The sequence below is a fragment of the Carassius gibelio genome, chromosome B4 (genome assembly GCF_023724105.1).
Source record: "Carassius gibelio isolate Cgi1373 ecotype wild population from Czech Republic chromosome B4, carGib1.2-hapl.c, whole genome shotgun sequence".
In the NCBI taxonomy this organism is placed as follows: Eukaryota; Metazoa; Chordata; class Actinopteri; order Cypriniformes; family Cyprinidae; genus Carassius; species Carassius gibelio.
In genome coordinates this window covers 25,431,477-25,450,352 of record NC_068399.1, presented here as the reverse complement: position 1 = coordinate 25,450,352, position 18,876 = coordinate 25,431,477, and the positions used below count along the sequence as shown (strand labels likewise).

At 38.0% G+C, this 18,876-nt stretch overlaps 1 protein-coding gene across 1 annotated transcript in view; it reads left to right on the top strand.

Annotated features, from left to right (window-relative positions):
• The window catches only part of LOC127956924 (metabotropic glutamate receptor 8-like), a 155,033-nt gene that overhangs the window by 125,801 nt on the left and 10,356 nt on the right, over positions 1 to 18,876 (top strand). Inside the window, exons 8-9 of the mRNA XM_052555213.1 lie at positions 10,141 to 10,280; positions 12,967 to 13,902. Of these exons, the coding sequence (XP_052411173.1) occupies positions 10,141 to 10,280; positions 12,967 to 13,902 (1,076 nt within the window). The remainder of the gene's footprint in view (positions 1 to 10,140; positions 10,281 to 12,966; positions 13,903 to 18,876) is intronic.

Below are 18,876 nucleotides of genomic sequence, written 5' to 3'. Positions count from 1 at the left end.
ATGTTTTACTATGTATGACTTCATAAATATTTCTGCTAAATAAATATTACTATATATATACACGTACTATATATTGTAAAAATATAATTATATTACTTAATTATAAATGTATATTTGGCTCACAAAAAGGTTTTTTTTGTATTTGCTAATAATGTGCGCATGCAAGGTTACAATGAGTGCGTTTACATGCATCTTCTTAATGCGATTATAATGAGATTTTGGCAATATTGTTATTAAACTTTACTTCACATAAACACAATGCTTCAATCTTAATAATGCAATTAAGCTCATAATCGCAGCAAGCATAATTGTATTAACATGGGTGGCGTACGCCGAGAAAAAAAAAAAAAAAAAAAAAAAGATGTGCAAACACCTTAATTGCAGTTTTGCTGCTCTGACCAAAGTGTGCAACGCAACGGCAGCGTAGGCTAACGAATTTCCATCACAATTCAGTGGTGCTGAAACAGCATGGAATACAACCATACAAAGGTGTTTTGCATTAGATGCACCAGTTAAAACACCTGCTCTTTCTGAGTCCATCATTTGTTCTGTGCAGTGGGATATATGAATAATGGCATTAGAAATGATGTTTTTTATGAATAATAAGAATTATGTTAATTGCATGTAAACATCATAATGCAATTATGTCCTGATTATTTCTGATTATTGGAAATAATCACAGTATTCGTGTGCATCTAAACGTAGTCAATGTTGTGAAACTTCAAGAAGCAATGACATTAGAATGAAACAAAATGGAACTTTGTGTGCCATGAAAGAATGTTTTTTTGCAAAGCAAGAGTGATTAAATGATGAAAGAATTATCTTTTTTTCAGCTATTTCATAAAACGTTATAGAGAATAATGTGCATTAAAGCTATATTAATAGAAGTTATTATAAAGTATTATGCCATATTTTACTGTGCGACACCGTTGGCATGTCTATTACCGATGCAGCTTCTCATTTTAGCTGCCAAGTACTTGTCTATGTACAGTACATATTCAAGTGTTTTCACTTATTTTTCATATTTCCAGCTTCATTTATTAATTCACGCAGTCACAGATCGCCGTTCTTCCTTCTTGTAATGTTCGCCATCTCTCTGCCAAGATGCACCGCAGTCTTACGACACCCCTTAGTGACCCTTAACATCATCACACATGCATCAAAGCAGAGACGGGAAAATGTGAGATAAGCGCATACAGGGCTGCTCATATTTCTTCATAATGTTCCGCGTGCCTCTTAATAAGAGAGCATTATAACTCGTGAGGCAAGAGCTGTGCGTGATGTACTGTTTTCGTTTCCCTTGTGTGCATTGAATCTTGTTGAAACAAAAGAAGTTAAACATTCTCTTTGAAACCATATCAAACGGTTCATTTAAATATTAGTTTTGCTCTGTGCGTCTTCGTTACTCTTTCATTTTTCTATCCCACAACTCCAGCGTTTTGTTATCATCAGCTTATGTTTGCCTTCAAGTTGAGTCATTTGCATAACTGCAATTGAGCGATTAAGGTGGCAGGGCTATGTGGGACCATTCAAATCTCATTAATTCGCTTTCTTGCGGGCAATGCAACCTGGGCTTTTTGTTCCACCACCTTGTGTTCCTCATCGACCGTGTTTGAAGTGAAAGACAGATACAGACAATTCATATGACAGCATTTCGCAACACATACTGCACTTTCTATTTCTGCTTGTTTGTGAGTTTTGTTACATTTATATTTTTTCATTGTTTAATTCTTTTAAAATAAATAGTTTACATATTTGGTTTAAATCGATTCATTATTTTAATTTTTGAAACCTTTTTTGGTTGGTCCGATCGATTGTGCAATTGTTCAAAATCGGCAACATTTTTCATCAGATCTATCCTTCAGGCCATAGATGTAGGTGACTTTTATCAGTAGAAGAGTAAAGCAGATTGTCAGATGAAACCACAGCCCTTGGTGATTCATATAATGTACATCAATGCTACCGTCACTTTAAGAGTAAAAAAAAAGTACAACATGAATACCCCTGGGTCCTGGCGATACATTGACATCTTATGAAGTGAAACTATTTGTCTATTGCAAGAAACTGAACATTATTTACTACAATATTACCTGTAATCCATTCCCTCTGTCAAATGGGAAAGTCAGATTGTTCTCTTCAAACTAGTTCTTTGAGTTAACCCTTAAAGACCTATGATATTTTTGGGGCACCTGACACTCCTGCACTTTCCTTTATTTTTTTTTTTAAGATCTATTCTAGCTGCCATATATCATTACAAACAGGAGAACTTTTAGTTTCAGTCTAAAGTCCAAATTTTACTTTTGTTTACTTTAGGAATGAGTGAATTTCCAGAATTTTAAGAAACGCAAGCAACAATTGGGAGTTTTTTTTTACTGTGTACTTAAACAGAAACTCTTGAAGTTTGAAAGAAAGTTGTATCAGAATCAGAATCAGAATCAGAATGAGCTTTATTGCCAGGTATGTTTACACATACGAGGAATTTGTTTTCGTGACAGAAGTTGTCAATCGACTATTTTGTCGATCAGCTTGGCTCATCAGAAATATCTTAAATTGTGTTCCGAAGATGAACGAAGGTTGTACGGTTTTGGAACGACACAAGGGTGAGAAATTAATGACAGAATTATAATTATAAGTTTTGGGTGTACTATCCCTTTAAGAACAATAGTTGTTTTTACCCGCGGGAGGTTGACTCGGTCTTTGAGGGTTAATTTCAAAGAACATATAACAGTTTCACCACTTTTTCAACAGGTTTCTTTATAAGATTTTTCTAAGACATCAGTGAGATCAATAGGGAATAAATGGAGACTTTTGATTTTCTCCTCACACGAAGACCCAAGAAACTTTTTCTCTAGAGTTTCAAAAGAGATATATCTCTTATATACGTTATTAAGGTTGATAGTTATATGAATCATAACTGAGAACTCTTGTTTTGTCTCCTGAGCAACCTCTCACCAATACAATTTACCACTAGAAACAGAAACAGAAAAGGGAAATAAAAATAAAAATTGCTCTGATTCTGCCCTAGAGCATTCTGGGAAAAGGCTATAGCTGCCAAAAGGGGCTGTTTAACGATCTCGTGCCTCTTTTTTTTTTTGAGCTGTAGAAACCTTTCTCAGCAGCATGAGATGGGCCGCCTGCGTGATCCCACGGTCCGCTGCAGACACTTTGCTGTTATTGACACCCTCCTGGAGAGAATCAGAAACTCCCGCAGATAAGAGATCCTCAGAGTCCTGACACAAGAAGCTCAAATCACATACTGATGCTGCTGTAGTGAAGCAGATATGGACAGAAACAATGAGAGAGCGAGAGCTAAGAACGAATGCAAACTGATAGCAACCAAAAACTGTTTAAAACTTTTCAAGATTTTTAGAAGAAAGTCTTTTCTATTTGAAAATGTCTTAAAGGGACAATAAGTAACTTTTTAGGTATTTTATTATCTAAAATCAATATTTTTATTCATAAATATGCCCTCAATGGTGTACAAATACCTATGCCAATGTTTAAACTAATCCTTGTAAATGAAGAATTTATTATCTTTATATACATGGGACGGGTAGGTTGACGGAGGCTTCCATGTAGTTCCGCCATCTTGCAAAACTATAATAGCAGAGAGGGACAAAAAGTACTAAGCCAACGCGTAGCCTACCGTAGATGCAACGCGCATTTGAAAAAGCGAGGCGCTGGAGAGCAAAATTAGTTTGAATGCAAAATACAATTTCACCACTAGATGGGAGTAATTCCTACTCAGTGTCCCTTTAAAATATATTTTATATATTCCTGTGATGCAATTTTTTTGGGTTATGCGGGTTGGGTTATGTGTTCAAATAGTGAATACCTAAACCTTTATTTAGTTTTGTACCAATGCCGTGAAGTAAAAAAAAAAAATAATAATCTAAATGACAGAGGAGCACCATAGAGTTAATGTATGCATTTTTATGTTTATTAAACTTAGCATCATGCTCACATCCAGGTCTGTTTGCAATTACTGTGGTCCATCAATGTGGTTCAATATCAGTTAGTGATTCAGCTCAATGGTTTAAGTGCAGTTAGAGTGCAAAAATCTACTCTATATGGGCTGCACTGCAAGAAATGAGAAACAGAAATACCTTTATGGACAGATCCAAGTGGTGAATCGTGCTGAATGTGTGAATGAATGCTGATTTACATTGCAATAGATCAGCATTAGGCCTATTTAGAGATTGCATTGCCTCTCAATGCTGGACACCTGCCATTTGTTATGATGACACTTTTATGGTCTGTTGTTAATGGCACGATCACAAAGCCATGCCTCCCAGACTGAAGTCTTCGTACGCACTGCCTCATTCACCAGTGTGTAGCCTGTCCTATTTTATGCTTTTTTTTTTTTGTGTGTAGGATCCAGACAAAATTGATCCCTACTGTGAGAAATGCCATTGTAAAGGAGCCCCGTTAAGTGCCTTCTGAGCACGTGCCCCAGAAATGCGCCAGCTGTTCTCAGGATGAGTTTAGACTACAAAAAAGACTAAACTTCCTGTCATGAGTTTAAAGTGTTGCTGGGGGTTGCTAGGATGTTGCCATGTGGTTGCTAAGGTGTTTTGGGTGGTTGACGACTGACCATTAGGGTTAGGGCTTGTTTAAATAATTAAATACGCAATCGTTAAAATAATTGTAATGACTTAGGAAGCACCATTAGAATTGTGAAAATAGTCTGATGTCATTTTTTTTTTGCTTCTATAAAGGAATAAAGGAGTCCTGTGCTATTGAACGGTAATGGCTGACGGATATCTTGGACGTCTTGGCGCTTGGCCATGGTCGATATCACAGGGAAAGTGAAAGGTTGCTCATTTAAGTGTCTGAGTCTGCTGGTACTGTGGAGCAATTACATCTTAGTGCTGGTTGATGAGTCAAGTCCCCCGAACTGGAGCTCTCTCATTACTGCCCGTCACTGCACTTCCTCTGTCCCTTCACAGACCACACACACCGCATTAACCACTAGCCAGTCTGTGATAATGGCCACAGTGCTGGCCGATTATGATGGGTGAACGGGACGAAATGGATGAGTGTGCGTAGAGGTCCAGAAGAAGCCTTTTAGAAGTGTGAAGGGTTGTAATATGCACATTTGTGTTTGTGTGAGATGGAATGAAGTAAGTTTATGAGTGCATTAAAATTAATGTTTGGAGTGTGCACTAATGCATACTAATATTTAAAATAGTAGGTGAAATGAAGTTTGCTAGAGTGCTCTAGTTCAGTTGAGTATTCAGTATGTGCTGAATCATTGCCAGTATGCCATTTCAAACATACCCATAGTTCATACAGTATGTATGCACACGCAGAATCTTTTGAAGAGCAAAGAGGCCACAGAATCAGTAAATAGAAGTTGATACAAAGGCAGACGTCCAACTTGGAGCATCACTGCCTGCCGCTGAGGGGTAATCGGCAGCTCAGCCACAATTACACCCGCTCCAGTGGCTCCCTACATACACTTATTTTTAGATTAGTGTGCTGAGATGGATGGAGCGGGAGGAGAGATTGTGGAAGCGTGCATTCAGACGAGCTGGGGAAAAAAGTGATGATAATTGTGTTGTGTAAAACAAATCCCCTTGTAAGTCGAGGCGGCGTGACGGTGAATCTTAAAATGGAGTGCAGCGGCAGGCGTTTAACTCCGTAACAGAGCTCTGTACTCGTCTCAAATGATTCTGTGCTGAAATAATAAAGGAATGGCCTTAGGAGGTGTATTATATCATGTTCACAGAAAAATATTCTCTGAGACAGACTGAAGTAAGAATAAAGCCGTGTATTTGACTTGCTTTGTATTTCCAGGATGATGGAACATTTTTAATATGAACTATATATATACACACACACACACACATACATGTGCCATGTCATACTCTCTCATAATGTTTATTCATTTATTTGTTTGCTTATATGCTCATTTTTGGTCTTTTTTTGCCATCATCTATGCAAAGTTGGTGCAATAAAGTAACAAGATAGTTAACAATTACTTGTTCACATAGGATATAGGCTATACATGTAATGTATGTAATGTATTTTATATTATTCAGGCACTTATAGACTATAGTTTTTCTGTTCGACTTTCTCCATAGCAATTTATTGTGTCTGTTTCTCTTAATTCAAATAGATCACATATTTGACCATCAGCTTCGCGTTAGGAATGGCTCACGACAATCTCATTACACTTCTTGAGCGCGCCGGTGAACGCACGCAGAGTATGCAGTGATCTGTACAATGTTCATGAACTGCGCTTCAGTCATTTTTTGCTCAGAACTGCTCCATTCGGTTCGTAAGTAAAGTTAGCACTTAATTAATTAAATTAATTTGTAGCCTGATTCGAGGTTTCCATTAACCATGGCATAACTATTGGAGAGGTTGCAAACTACTCCCCTGTACCTGCGCATTCTTGGTGGCTCCTAGGGTATTCTAGGGTATTTTTATGGTGTTGAATGGTTGCTAAAGTGATCTAGGTCTTTGCAATCTTTATTTTTTTATTGTTTTATTGTTATAACCTAACATGTTCTAGGTTATAACTGAGGCATTCAGAATGGTTGCTATGTGTCTTAGGTAGGGCTGGGACAACAATTTACTTTTTTTAGTAAATCAGGCCCTATGTGTTCAGTAAGCTTGTTTCAGTAAGCTATGTGTTTTCAAGGCTTCAAGGTTTTATTGAATGCTATCTCTATACAAGTGCAAAGTTTTGGGTAACTGATATGGTTTTCTGAGTGGTTGATAGGGTGTTTATAGGTAGTTACTAGAGCATTTTGGGTGATTGCTAGGATGTTCTAAATAGTTGCTAGAGTATTCTGTTTCTGTGGTGTTCAATGCAATTTCCAAGGTATTCTTGGTGGTTAATAAGATATTTTGGGTGGTTGCTAGATATTTATTTATTGGTCCACTTCAAAACAGCCCACCTGTGTATATTAAACATGTTGCTCAATTATGAGCGTCTTCATTAGTATACTTATGTGATGTATTTCTGGGGTTTGTTCAAATCACTAACCCTAAATATGTGCAACAGTAGCAGTGATTTTGGCCGACAGAAGCAGCAGGTAAGACTTTGGCAGAAAGGTTAATCCCACTGAGTGCTCTATTATTACGTCTGTCCGGTCTCCTGTAATCCTCAATTTCCCGCTGCCCCGGTCCACCTGGAAAGACAAGCTTTGATCAATATCGCTGGATAAATTCAGTAAGCCGCTCCATCTTCTGTGCCACTATCCTTACCAATCACGACACCATGAGAGTTTTCTTATGTAGGAAAGGATCAGTTTGCTGTTGCTAAATTAATAACAGAATAATCTACCATCACTGATTGCACACTGCCTTATTTACTTGTATTACGCTGATCTGTAGTGACAACGAGCTCGCGGTGATCCTCAGAGAGCTGTAACTACCTTTGCCGCACAGGAAATGATGTTTGCACCCTGGAGCAGAGATTTGAAGACGATGGATATCGTATCTTACAGGCAGCTCTCACATGCACAGCAAACACAAAACATCTTGGGTTTGCAGAGAGAAGTGGTATTTTCCTTCTCTTGATGTCTCCTTAAATAAAAGAGCAGAGCTGTCTGGATGCTCGCTGCACAAGCTGTTGCCGAATCTGGCTCATTATATTCTCTGAAAATATTGCTTCTGGAGGATTTGCCCTCCTCTGCTCTCACTTTCCTTCATGGTGGGGGAATCAAAGGTTTGTGTGTGTGTGTGTGTGTAGGAACAGGATGCAGCAACTGAGGTCCGTGAAGGGTGCACTTGTGTCCGACCTCCACACAAACGATCCCCTCATCAGCCGGCTCACCATAGAGACTCACTTGCTGTAATGAAAGGCGGTTATGAGGAAGACGATGGCGAAGTTGGAGAAAAGAAGTCTGACTAATCAATGGCTGGAATTTCAGCTCCAAATGAAAGGTTAAATGTGCAGATCCCAAGGAAACAAAAATAGAAAAATCTTATTAGTGATGGTTGCAAGATGTCTAGGAACTTAAAGTATCAGGGGAGTAACAGCTTTTGGGAGACAATCTTTGTTTTTGAAGAGCTCCGTTTTACTTGGCTGCAGTGGAAGGAAATAATTGTAGCCAGCAGTGTAAAACAATCATTTAAAGTAGCATTGGCAGTGGACTAAATTAAAAAAATGTTTTTGGCCTTTCACCAATCATATGAGTCATGCATGTAATAAATATTTACAAGCGAAGTGTAAATATTGTGTCCTCTCAGTTTTCAGATTCAGAGATTCCATTAGTCCCAGCATTTGCAACACAGACGAATGATACCTGAATCGTGTTTTTCACGTCAAAATGTTCTCATTATGAACACGTTCTACCAGTAACATTAATACAAACATTTCTTCAAAGCCATCTGGTCTCAACATTTATTTTCTTTATTTAAACGTTTTTTTTATTCTGAAACATCTTATTTTTAATATAATTTTTTTAAAGATAAATGATGAGTGTGAATGAGAATGCTGGTTGGATTTAAAATGTAATAGGTTCACAAAAAAAGTCAATTTTTGCATCTTCTTTAATATATGAGACTTTATAACTGGTTTGTACATTTTGGCTTGTGTTTAAAACACCATGTTTGTTTTTAGGTGGCTGGATTTGCATGAAGACATTAGTCCTTTAGATTACTAGCCTAGTGTTCATTTTAAGTCTGTTATATATTTGAGATGTGGGTGTTTTTTGAAGCCAAGTCATCTGTAATTTAAGATGATGGGACTAAAGTGTCCTTATCTATTTCTGAAACTACTAATAAAACACTTTCCATAGGGGTTAGGGTTAGGGTTAGGTTAGGTTTAAACAACTTGAAGGAGAGTAAATAACAAAATTTTCAATTTTTGGAGAACTAAATGTTAGGTGCTTACATTTCTGTTCTTCATTGATCCTTTAAATGAATCTCATTAAGCTGATCCAAGCATGTCTATTAGTTGTGACTGTGAGATTATATCAGTTCACCTGAACTGTAGAGATTTGATTCCAGTGATTTTGCGGAAAAACAATTGTTATTAATAACTGTATCTACAGCTGTTAGCAATATAATGCAAGAACATAAGGATTTCAGCTTTGTTTGGTTAGATGTGACTTAAAAAGTGTATTGTAATGCTGCAATAATACTCTTTAGAGTGAACTGTGCTGCTATTCATTATGTGCAACAACAGGGACAATGCTGTTTGTTGTTGTTGTTTTTTTAAGTTGGATGTTCTAAGTTTTTGGATTGTGAAAAATTTACACAAGATGTGCTTTGAATCATAATCTATTTATGCTGGATAAAAGGATCATCAGGTTTTATAATGAAACTATCTGTGTTATGGAAATTTCAGACTTATCAACTCTATTCTATGTACTCAATAACTTCCGTGAATTTTCAATGTGCAAGGTGTGTGCTTATTGCACTCATAAAACTTTTATCATAGTTGAAGGCCTCAGGGTTTTCATTAAAAGTGCTTTTGCACTCGAATTTTGAAAGTGAATCTGAGTTCTTTTTGACACTTTTTTTTTTGTTGGTTCATTAAGTTGATCTGAAATTGGTTTTGAAATTGGTAGATGCAATGTGCATTTATAGTGCATTATGTGGTTGTTAGGTGGTTACAAGGCTTTTGGGGCAGTTTAAGAATGTTTTAGAATTCCAGTTATGTAACATAGTAAGACAGTTACTGGGGTGTTCTGGGTGTTCTTTGTAGAATATTGCTACAAAGTTATTATGGTGTTTTTGATGTGAATCTGAGTTCAGATGACATTTTTGGTTCATAAATTTGAATTTATTTGAAATTTAGATTTTATGAATGCAGGTCCAAATTCAAGTTTGAACCAGGCAACCAAATCACTATCATTGGTAAAGGATTTTTTGCACGTAGCTGCATGCATTATCTACACCTAAGTGACACCTGATGCTGAACACTATCCTGCACCACAGCTGTTTGGGTGGAGCTGTGAAAAATTCACATGTGCAGATTCCAGATGCCTCGCCTTTTTAATTCACCTGTTGGAAATTCAAACTTTGAATTTTGCATCATCTTACTCTCTAGATACGGATTGGCTCCCTCCTTCCATTTGAATGAGAAGAAAAATGTGTAACAATGACAGTTGTGTTGCTGTTTTACTGAATAAAATATAACTCTGATAATTTAAAAAGCTGTCATATCCTGTTTTGCAGGAAGTGCAGGCACTCCGGTGGTCTTCAATCAGAACGGAGATGCGCCAGGGCGATACGACATCTTCCAGTATCAGATTACCAACAAATCGACAGCTGAGTACAAAGTGATCGGCCAGTGGACAAACAAACTGCATCTTAATGTGAGTAGAAAGCCTTTTCTGGTCTTCATGACGAAATCCATCCATGCATTCATGCATCCATTCAAAGCATAACAAAGTATGCATGCTCGAATCAGATACATTCAAGCGTAAATATTTGTAGGAAATCTTATCTTTGCTGATGATGCATGTGACATGAATACTCTAAGGGCTTCATTAGTCAACGGGATGGAAGATAAGCTTGTAATGTTTTATGCCTGGCTGTGAAACAAAATTAATGGAGGCAAAAACGAGCCGTGTTTTCATGGCCAAAAGCTCTCGCAGCAGTGTGGAGATCGAAGCTGTAGTTTTCTGATACGTGGCAGAGAATCACAGCTCCTCTGGGCTTTGTGTCTGTGCAGATGAGTGGGAGGGGAAGTGGTCACTTAGCAGAACTGTGATCCAGCCCCCTGTAGTTCTTTAAATCTCACTTCCTAACTTATATACCAAGCCCTTCCCTTAAGCGCTTATTTTAAACAGATCAGCGCTGGATGTGTTACAGAGTCCTGGTGATTTGCATGCAACTTGTTTAGGGCAACTCTCTCCGAAAAAAAAGACTTCGTTAGCATGAAAGGATTCTTGGCTCCGAAAAAAGTTAATGTTTCATTTTCAGAAAATCATTTTCACAATCAATACACACTGCTCTGCAATTTTGCTGTTTACTGAAAGATGGATGCAGGTCACTTTAAGGACTCTGTTTACTTACTGAAACTACTAATAAAACATTCAATATGTAAATTGCTGAAACAGTTATATTATTTCCACTGAGTTGTAAAAGATTGAGGGTGTGTAAAATTAAATGCAATTTTGCAAAGCAAATACGAGTGATGTGTCTTGGCAATTTCTAGATGTTTCTATGGGTGTTTTAAGCATGTTGCAGTGCGGTTGCTGTGGTGTTTTATTGTTATGCAGTTGCTTGATGTTTGTTCTGGGTGTTTTGAGCATGTTGCTGAGGGCTTGCGAGAATGGTCTGGGTGTTTTTGTTTTTTCAGACTGTTGCTATGTAGTTACTAGGGCATAGCATTTTGCTAGGAGATCACTAGGTTATTCTGGGTGATGTAGTTTTTTAGCTTGTTGCTAGGTGGATACTGCGGTGTTCTGGGTCATTGTTTGCTTGTGCAAATGAAAAGCCCACTCCCAAATCTCTTAAAGTGAAGTATATATGTGCCTTATTCATTGCACACAATTGTTATATACTTGTTTGACTGCCAGGTGGAAAAATTCAAGTGTCTTACACAGAGGAACTTGCACAAGTCACACAGTTTGAGGTATTTGATTTCTGTAGCACAAATTATGTGGAACGACCTGTGCTGCAACATTTAGTACTTTAGGTCCAAGATTTTCTAAAATCCCTTACCCTAACTATACATAAAAGGCCTACTGATGATCGTAAATGGTTAGCGTTGATTCTACCAGCGTTTGAACCTGAATGCACTTCTCACTCCCCATTAGTGTGTGTTCAGGATTAATAAAACCAAATTAAACAGCTTAATTGTTAATGGTCAGTGTGGCTTTTGTTTCTGGCAGAATGGGAAGAATCAAATGAAGGGATTTGGTCTTTCAATTATTCCTAAATACCCTTTTATGTGATAAACTTCTGTTAATTTGTGAATTTTGTCTTTTGTGAAATGTCCCTTCTTTTTTTCCTTCTCTAATTAAAGCCAATCTGTTTTTGCCAAGCATAATTTGTCTCAAGCATGAATAATTCATACACTGCCATCTCTTTGCAGCAGGCGACAGTGAGAACCATAGAGCATAAGTATATTGCTGTCCTTATTTGTCCCGTGGATTGGTCTGGCAAAATCGTTTTTTACGTGCAATTAAATTTCTTGTATAATACATGGCAGTCATTTCTTAACTCGGGTTTGTCATGTTATTTATTTCATCTCAAATGCCTCTGGCACAAGTTTGTCCCAAAATATATCTGTCATCAAATTTCCCCCCGGGAGCCAAACTGAAACTCTTAAAAGAGCAGCGTTGGCTTCTTATTTTCCACAGCTTTCAGGCGCTAAAGGGTAATAAAGTGATTTCTTCTGCAAATATGACAACCTACCTTGTGCATTTTTTTACCTACATCACAGTAGCGTCCATCTTTGAGGAATGTACGCTGTCAAACATATGCAACTATTAGCCAATCATAGAAGTGGGCATTTACTTCCTAGTCTACAATCTGCTAACTACACGCTTCTTGGTGTGTTCCCCCCATGGTGTAAATAGAGTTTACATATACATGCTCCACAAACTAACTCTGCAAACATGCAATACAGCGACAGATAGATGCTGAAGTCCAGGCTTCTCCATCCCCCAGTTGTTAAATGAAGTCATTGTCGATTAGCTTACATTACTTCAGAGTTCCTAGTGGCGGTGCAAATGCAACTGGGAAAATGGTCCTAGGGGAAAATTAAGTTCTTGTCAGACCACCCTGTGAGTTTATATAACTACCCAGTGTGTAAATACCCAAGGCCATAGTGGCAAGGAACCAAATCTCTATCAGGTGACAGAAAAAGAAGTAAAAAAAATATATATAATAACCTTGGGAGAAACCATCCTCAGTTGGGGGAAGAGTTCTCCACTGGTCTAAATGAACAAACATTGTGTGATATTGACATGGGTCCCAGTTGGCCCCAATAAAATAACGGTACACCCTTGGTCTCCATGTTTGACAGGACTTTTTTTTTATCCTTTTCAGGTGGATGCCATGCGCTGGCATACAGGCAACTCTAAGCTTCCAATTTCGGTGTGTAGTTTACCTTGCCGGATGGGCGAAAGGAAGAAGACCGTAAAGGGTGTACCTTGTTGCTGGCATTGTGAGCGATGCGAAGGCTACCATTTCCAAGCCAGTGAAGTCAGTTGTGAGTTGTGTCCATACGAGCAGCGTCCAGACCGTAATCGCACCGGTTGCGTCCCCATTCCGATCATCAAACTCGAATGGCACTCTGCTTGGGCAGGCATACCAGTGTTCGTTGCAGTTCTTGGAATTGTGGCTACAAGTTTTGTGGTGGTCACTTTCGTCCGCTACAATGACACACCAATTGTCCGCGCATCCGGCCGAGAGATGAGCTACGTGCTTCTGACTGGGATTTTTTTGTGCTATGCCATCACCTTCTTGATGATCGCAACACCAAGTTTGGCCATTTGCTCTTTCCGAAGAGTGTTCCTGGGTTTGGGCATGTGCTTCAGCTATGCTGCTCTCCTAACAAAGACCAACCGCATCCACCGCATCTTTGAGCAAGGCAAAAAGTCAGTAGCTGCACCACGCTTCATCAGCCCTGCTTCTCAGCTGGTCATCACCTTCAGCCTCATCTCGGTCCAGCTGCTCGGTGTGTTCGTGTGGTTTGCCGTTGATCCGCCGCACACATTGGTGGACTACGGCGAGCAGCGTACATCCAACCCAGAAAAGGCTCGTGGGGTTCTCAAGTGTGACATCTCAGACCTGTCACTCATCTGTTCGCTGGGTTACAGCATCCTTTTGATGGTAACATGCACTGTTTATGCCATCAAGACCCGCGGCGTGCCAGAGACCTTCAACGAAGCCAAGCCAATTGGATTTACTATGTACACTACCTGCATCATTTGGTTAGCTTTTATACCAATCTTCTTTGGCACGGCACAATCGACAGAAAGGGTAAGTGAGATTTACGAAAACCTGTAGTTAAATGCACTGGTACTCTCAATGTCATTTTAAATGATTGCTTTTCATATTGAATACAGCAAGTGTATCTTAAATCTTCTCTGGCTTCTGGTAGGAATTGGTATTAGTGCCAGCAGTTTGCTTATGTAATTATACAATTTTTTAATGTACATACCATTCAGGGGGTGTGATTATATAAATCTTATATAAATTATATAAATCACTTTTTTTATTAATGATTGCACTAAATTAATGTTAAACTGAACAAAAAAGCACAAACAAAAAGTTTGCTCCAAAGAATTTAAGTATATCTTTTCTTTACAGCTTGGTCATTGGCCAGATAGCACACATTCCTGTTGGCATTAGGAATAGGATGTGGACCAGCACTGTGAATGTTTGTTTATGTGCATGTGAGCTATAGGGTTCAGAATATTGCTGTGGGCTACAGATAATAACATCACCTGCTGGTTACCCTTCCACCTGACCCAGCAGGCGACAACCTCCAGAACATTTCACATGTAAAAAGGCTAACATAAAGAAACCAAAACCAGGGTTTCACGTTCTCTCAGACTGATGGATATTATCTTCAGGTGCACTGTAGGAGACAGACAAAAGAGTCAGAGGTGATCAGGTGGGTGGCAATATTGTTCAGACAAGTGTGCAGCTCAGGAAGCATCTCTGAAATATCTGAAGCTTGAGTGAGCAGGACTTGCATGAGCCTGGATAGTTAGATATGAAGGAAAATCCAGTCATTATTTACTCACCCTCATGTCGCATAAAAACCTGTATGCTGGTATTCCACAGAAAAAAAAATAATTGCATAAGTTTGGAACAACATGGTCATGAAAACAATGACATAGTATTGATCTCTGGATGAATAAATTATTTAAAATAGAGGCAAATGAAGAAGTTTTTGAAGAAGTGTAATATCTATGCAAACAAATTGTTCCTTTTGAATGCTAAAACTCTAGTGTTTGATTTCCATTCACAGTGGTTCATGATAAAAGCTCATTACAACATTACAACTCTTTAGTCACATTAGCCTCTCACTGTGACTGCTACGCATTGCGACAGCCAAGAGAGACAATTATGGATATACCAATTATTCCTTACAGTAACAAGCTTATTTATATTCTTATTTAACACTAGAACTGTGGGATGGATGGTGTTCTATTAACAAAGACCCCCAACCCATCGCATTACTTAAGAAAGCAATGACATGAATAATTTGATAAGAAAAAAGGCATCTTATTAAAAAGGATGAGCAGTTCCCATTGCCAAAAATAACAAAACATGGCCTTAAGTCTCTATTTATTGAACTAGTGTTTGATTGGCAACCACACCAAGCGAAAGGACTTTATAATTGGTTTGTAATGAAAAAATGACTAGCCTTAAATTAATATCATTACAAAGAGTCAATGTCGTATCGGCTGCAGCATTTGTGAAATGAAACACAGTAGAAGTAGCCTAGTTAGAATCCCACCACCTATAAAATATGCTTCCATTATCAAGAATGTGCTTTTGTTAATGCTTCAAAAATCAATTTTTGTGGATTTTCATTGCAGCAACTATTACCTCTCCGTTTTCACACTAACATTAAGATATCAAGGCTGATATGATCTACCTTCCAGCATTTGAGAATGGTATCACCCCCAAAACCAATACGTGCACTTTGACATTTCCAATGCAGAGACTCTGCAGAATCATAAAGAGTCAATAAAGTGCTGCATGAACAGCGGGCGATGTGCTCACGGCTCCTCGGGCAATCAATGCCTTCCAAAGGTGACTGGTTAAGATAATCACTCCACATATCTGTAGAATCAGATTACGGGTCTCGCATAAATCACTGGCAGATCATTTTATTGGGTTTTGTGAAGTTCACTGTGTGATCCGATATCCATTCGGGAACCCCATGTGTTTCTCATATAATTGGAATGCATTCTAAATTGAATTAAGTTTGGGATATTTAGATTTTTTTTGTTTTTTTTTTTGTTTTTTTACCAGTATGGATGTTCCCTGGGAATTTAACCCACAACCTTTTGTGCTGCTAATGCAATGCTCTACCAGTGAGCCACAGGAGCAATGCATGCACTTTGACGTTTCCAATGCAGAGACAAAGCAAATGAGTATCAATTTACATTATTAGCACACATAGATGCAATTTTACCCATAAAGGGTTGTTTTTTTGTCATTGTAAATAATTTGTTTGATTTGTTTACAGAGACTCTTTATTGATCTAAGCTTGGGTTATTTTGATTTTTTGTAAGTCAAGTTTACTTTGTATTGATGAATTTGAAGCTGTGACTATTAGCCAAAATGCACATTACTAGTCATGGAGGTAATTGTAGATATTTTTAAGGTCCACCACATGTACACTAAATGCAAATTTCAAAGTGGATCAAGTGGTGTGAAATACATTGATATGCACAGTAATATTACAAAATTATCCTGAAACATGGCAGAAGTTCTTAATAGGCGCACTTCTGTTATGGTTCATCGTATGACCTGATCTCCATTCAGAAGCGCAATGCAACTGATTTAAGATTATTGATTTTTATTTAGATTTTTCCAAGGTCAGGTTTATTGTATTCATTGAAGTGAGTGAGTCTCTGTAGAACAATATAATGGCTGTCAGCCAAAATGGACATTATTAGTAGTAAAGAAAGTAAAGAAGATGTATTTTCCCCCCATACAGCGTTGTTTTTTTGTTATTTTTAAATGATTTATTTGAGGTTGGCTCTGCATGCTGCTACAGCGTGTAAATGCACGTTTCAAGCAGATCAGTGGGTGAAATAAATTGATATGCAATGTAATATTACAACATTATCTGAAACGTGCACAAAGTTCTTAGTAACCGCACTTCTGTTATGGTAATCCTCTCGTGGGCGTAAGCATATTCTCACTGGAGCGTGAAAATCTACTTTTTTTCTGTTATGAATGATGTTATGAAGATTTAAGTTTGCGTAAGGAATATTTTGCCTGAAATAACACAAGCAACTTGCCCCCCCTGCGCAGTAATTTCAATTACTCTATCCCAGACACTGTACCTAAACTAGATCTTTATGTGACATTTCAATGTTTATGTTTGACTTTAGTGTCTTTAATTCCTTGAAGGCCATCTTTGTTTTTAATTAGTTCTGCCAACTTTGCTCTTTAAGGTCTTGTGTCTCAAAGACCTAAGTGTTTGGTAGTGTTTTATTCATAAAACTATTTCATTTACTATCTATTGTTCATATTCAGTGATATATTTATCATTTCAGTGACCTAGGAAATAACATTCAGAGTTTTAGGTCCTGTAAAAAGAAATTCCACCTTATTTGAACCCTTGAAATATGCTAGCTAAGGCTGTTGCTTCTTATTTGTAATATATCATATCTGTTCGGGACACACACAGAGCTCAATCACGCTGTTTCTCCTGCTGTGTAGGATCATGCTGTTCAGAGTGAAATTCGTATTACCTCAGATTAGATAAGCTTTAGTTGCATTTGCCCTGCTAATATCATCATACATGAAGGCGAACCTGCTACAAAAGGCACTGGTCATAATTCATCCTCCCCGATGATATTCCTGCCGGTCGAGAGAGTGACCGCCCAAGTCCTTAGTGTGCCACGCGCTGTGCTATTAATCATGGGAAATCTGTATGCAAGGGAAAATCGCTTCTGCTGCCATGACTTAACGTGCTAAAACTAATGCAGCTGAGAGAAGACACCGTACAGAAGAGGAATAGAAGCTTAGCTCAAGGTAGAGTCACAGCAGCAAACAATAAGCCGAGGATGAGGTCAGCTGCAGTCATACAAACAACACATTAGTTTGAAAAGTGATTGGCTCTGCTTGTATGAATGGTTTCTTTATTGCATTCACTTGCTTTTTCTTTCACAGCCCAGCCCCACACTGAGGAACAAGTCACTAGAAATGTTCTACATTTCACCACCAAAATGTCTTTCAGTGGCCATTTTTGCAATGTACAATATGGGAGTAGATATAAAGAGTATCTATCTATCTATCTATCTATCTACAGAACAGGAAAAATGACAGTAAGCTATTGGAGCAGTGATGCTGATTATTGCAGCATTATAACAGCATTAAAGACGCTGTCTGTGTTAAAGAACTCTGTCTGACAGCATTCAGCAGCTCGACAGCTGTCATAAATATCAGGATGCTGAAGGGATTTCCTTTAGATATTATGTCACTCAAGAGTCATGAACATTCAGACATGCCCTCATATTTTTGAGTGGATTTTAAAAATATTTGTATTGCCAATTAAAGGTGCTGTAGGGAACTTTTGTAAAAAAAATATTTTTTACATATTTATTAAACCTGTCATTATGTCCTGACAGTAGAATATGAGACAGATAATCTGTGAAAAAAACAAGCTCCTCTGGCTCCTCTCAGTGTCCAATTGCCATTTGCAGAAACTCCATCGCTCCCGGTAAAAAATAACCAATCAGAGCTGCGCTCCGTAACTTTGTTTGTGTTCAAAATGTAGAAAAATGTATATAATAAGCAAGTACACCATGAATCTATTTTCCAAACCGTGTTTTTAGCTTGTCCTGAACCACTAGGGTGCACCTATAATAAGTGTTTATATTCGGACTATTTTAGATTGCTTCGGGGGTACCGCGGCGGATTAACCCAGTACCTTTGTGATTCTTCATAGACATAAACAGAGAGAAGTAGTTCCGGCTACGATGTTCTTCCGTAAGACGCAAGCAGTTCTGTTTATTAACCGCTAGAGCGTCAAAAGTTCCCTACCGCAGCTTTAAGTTGCATGATCATATACAACATTCAAATATTTGTGGTCGGAAAGTTTCATTTGCTCCCCAAGACTACATTTATTGAATCAAAAATACCATAAAAACAGAAATATTGTGAGGTGAAAAAATACAGTACACGATAACTGTTTTCAATTTGAATATACTTTAAAAATAAAATGTATTCCTGTGATGCAACGCTGAATTTTCAGCATCA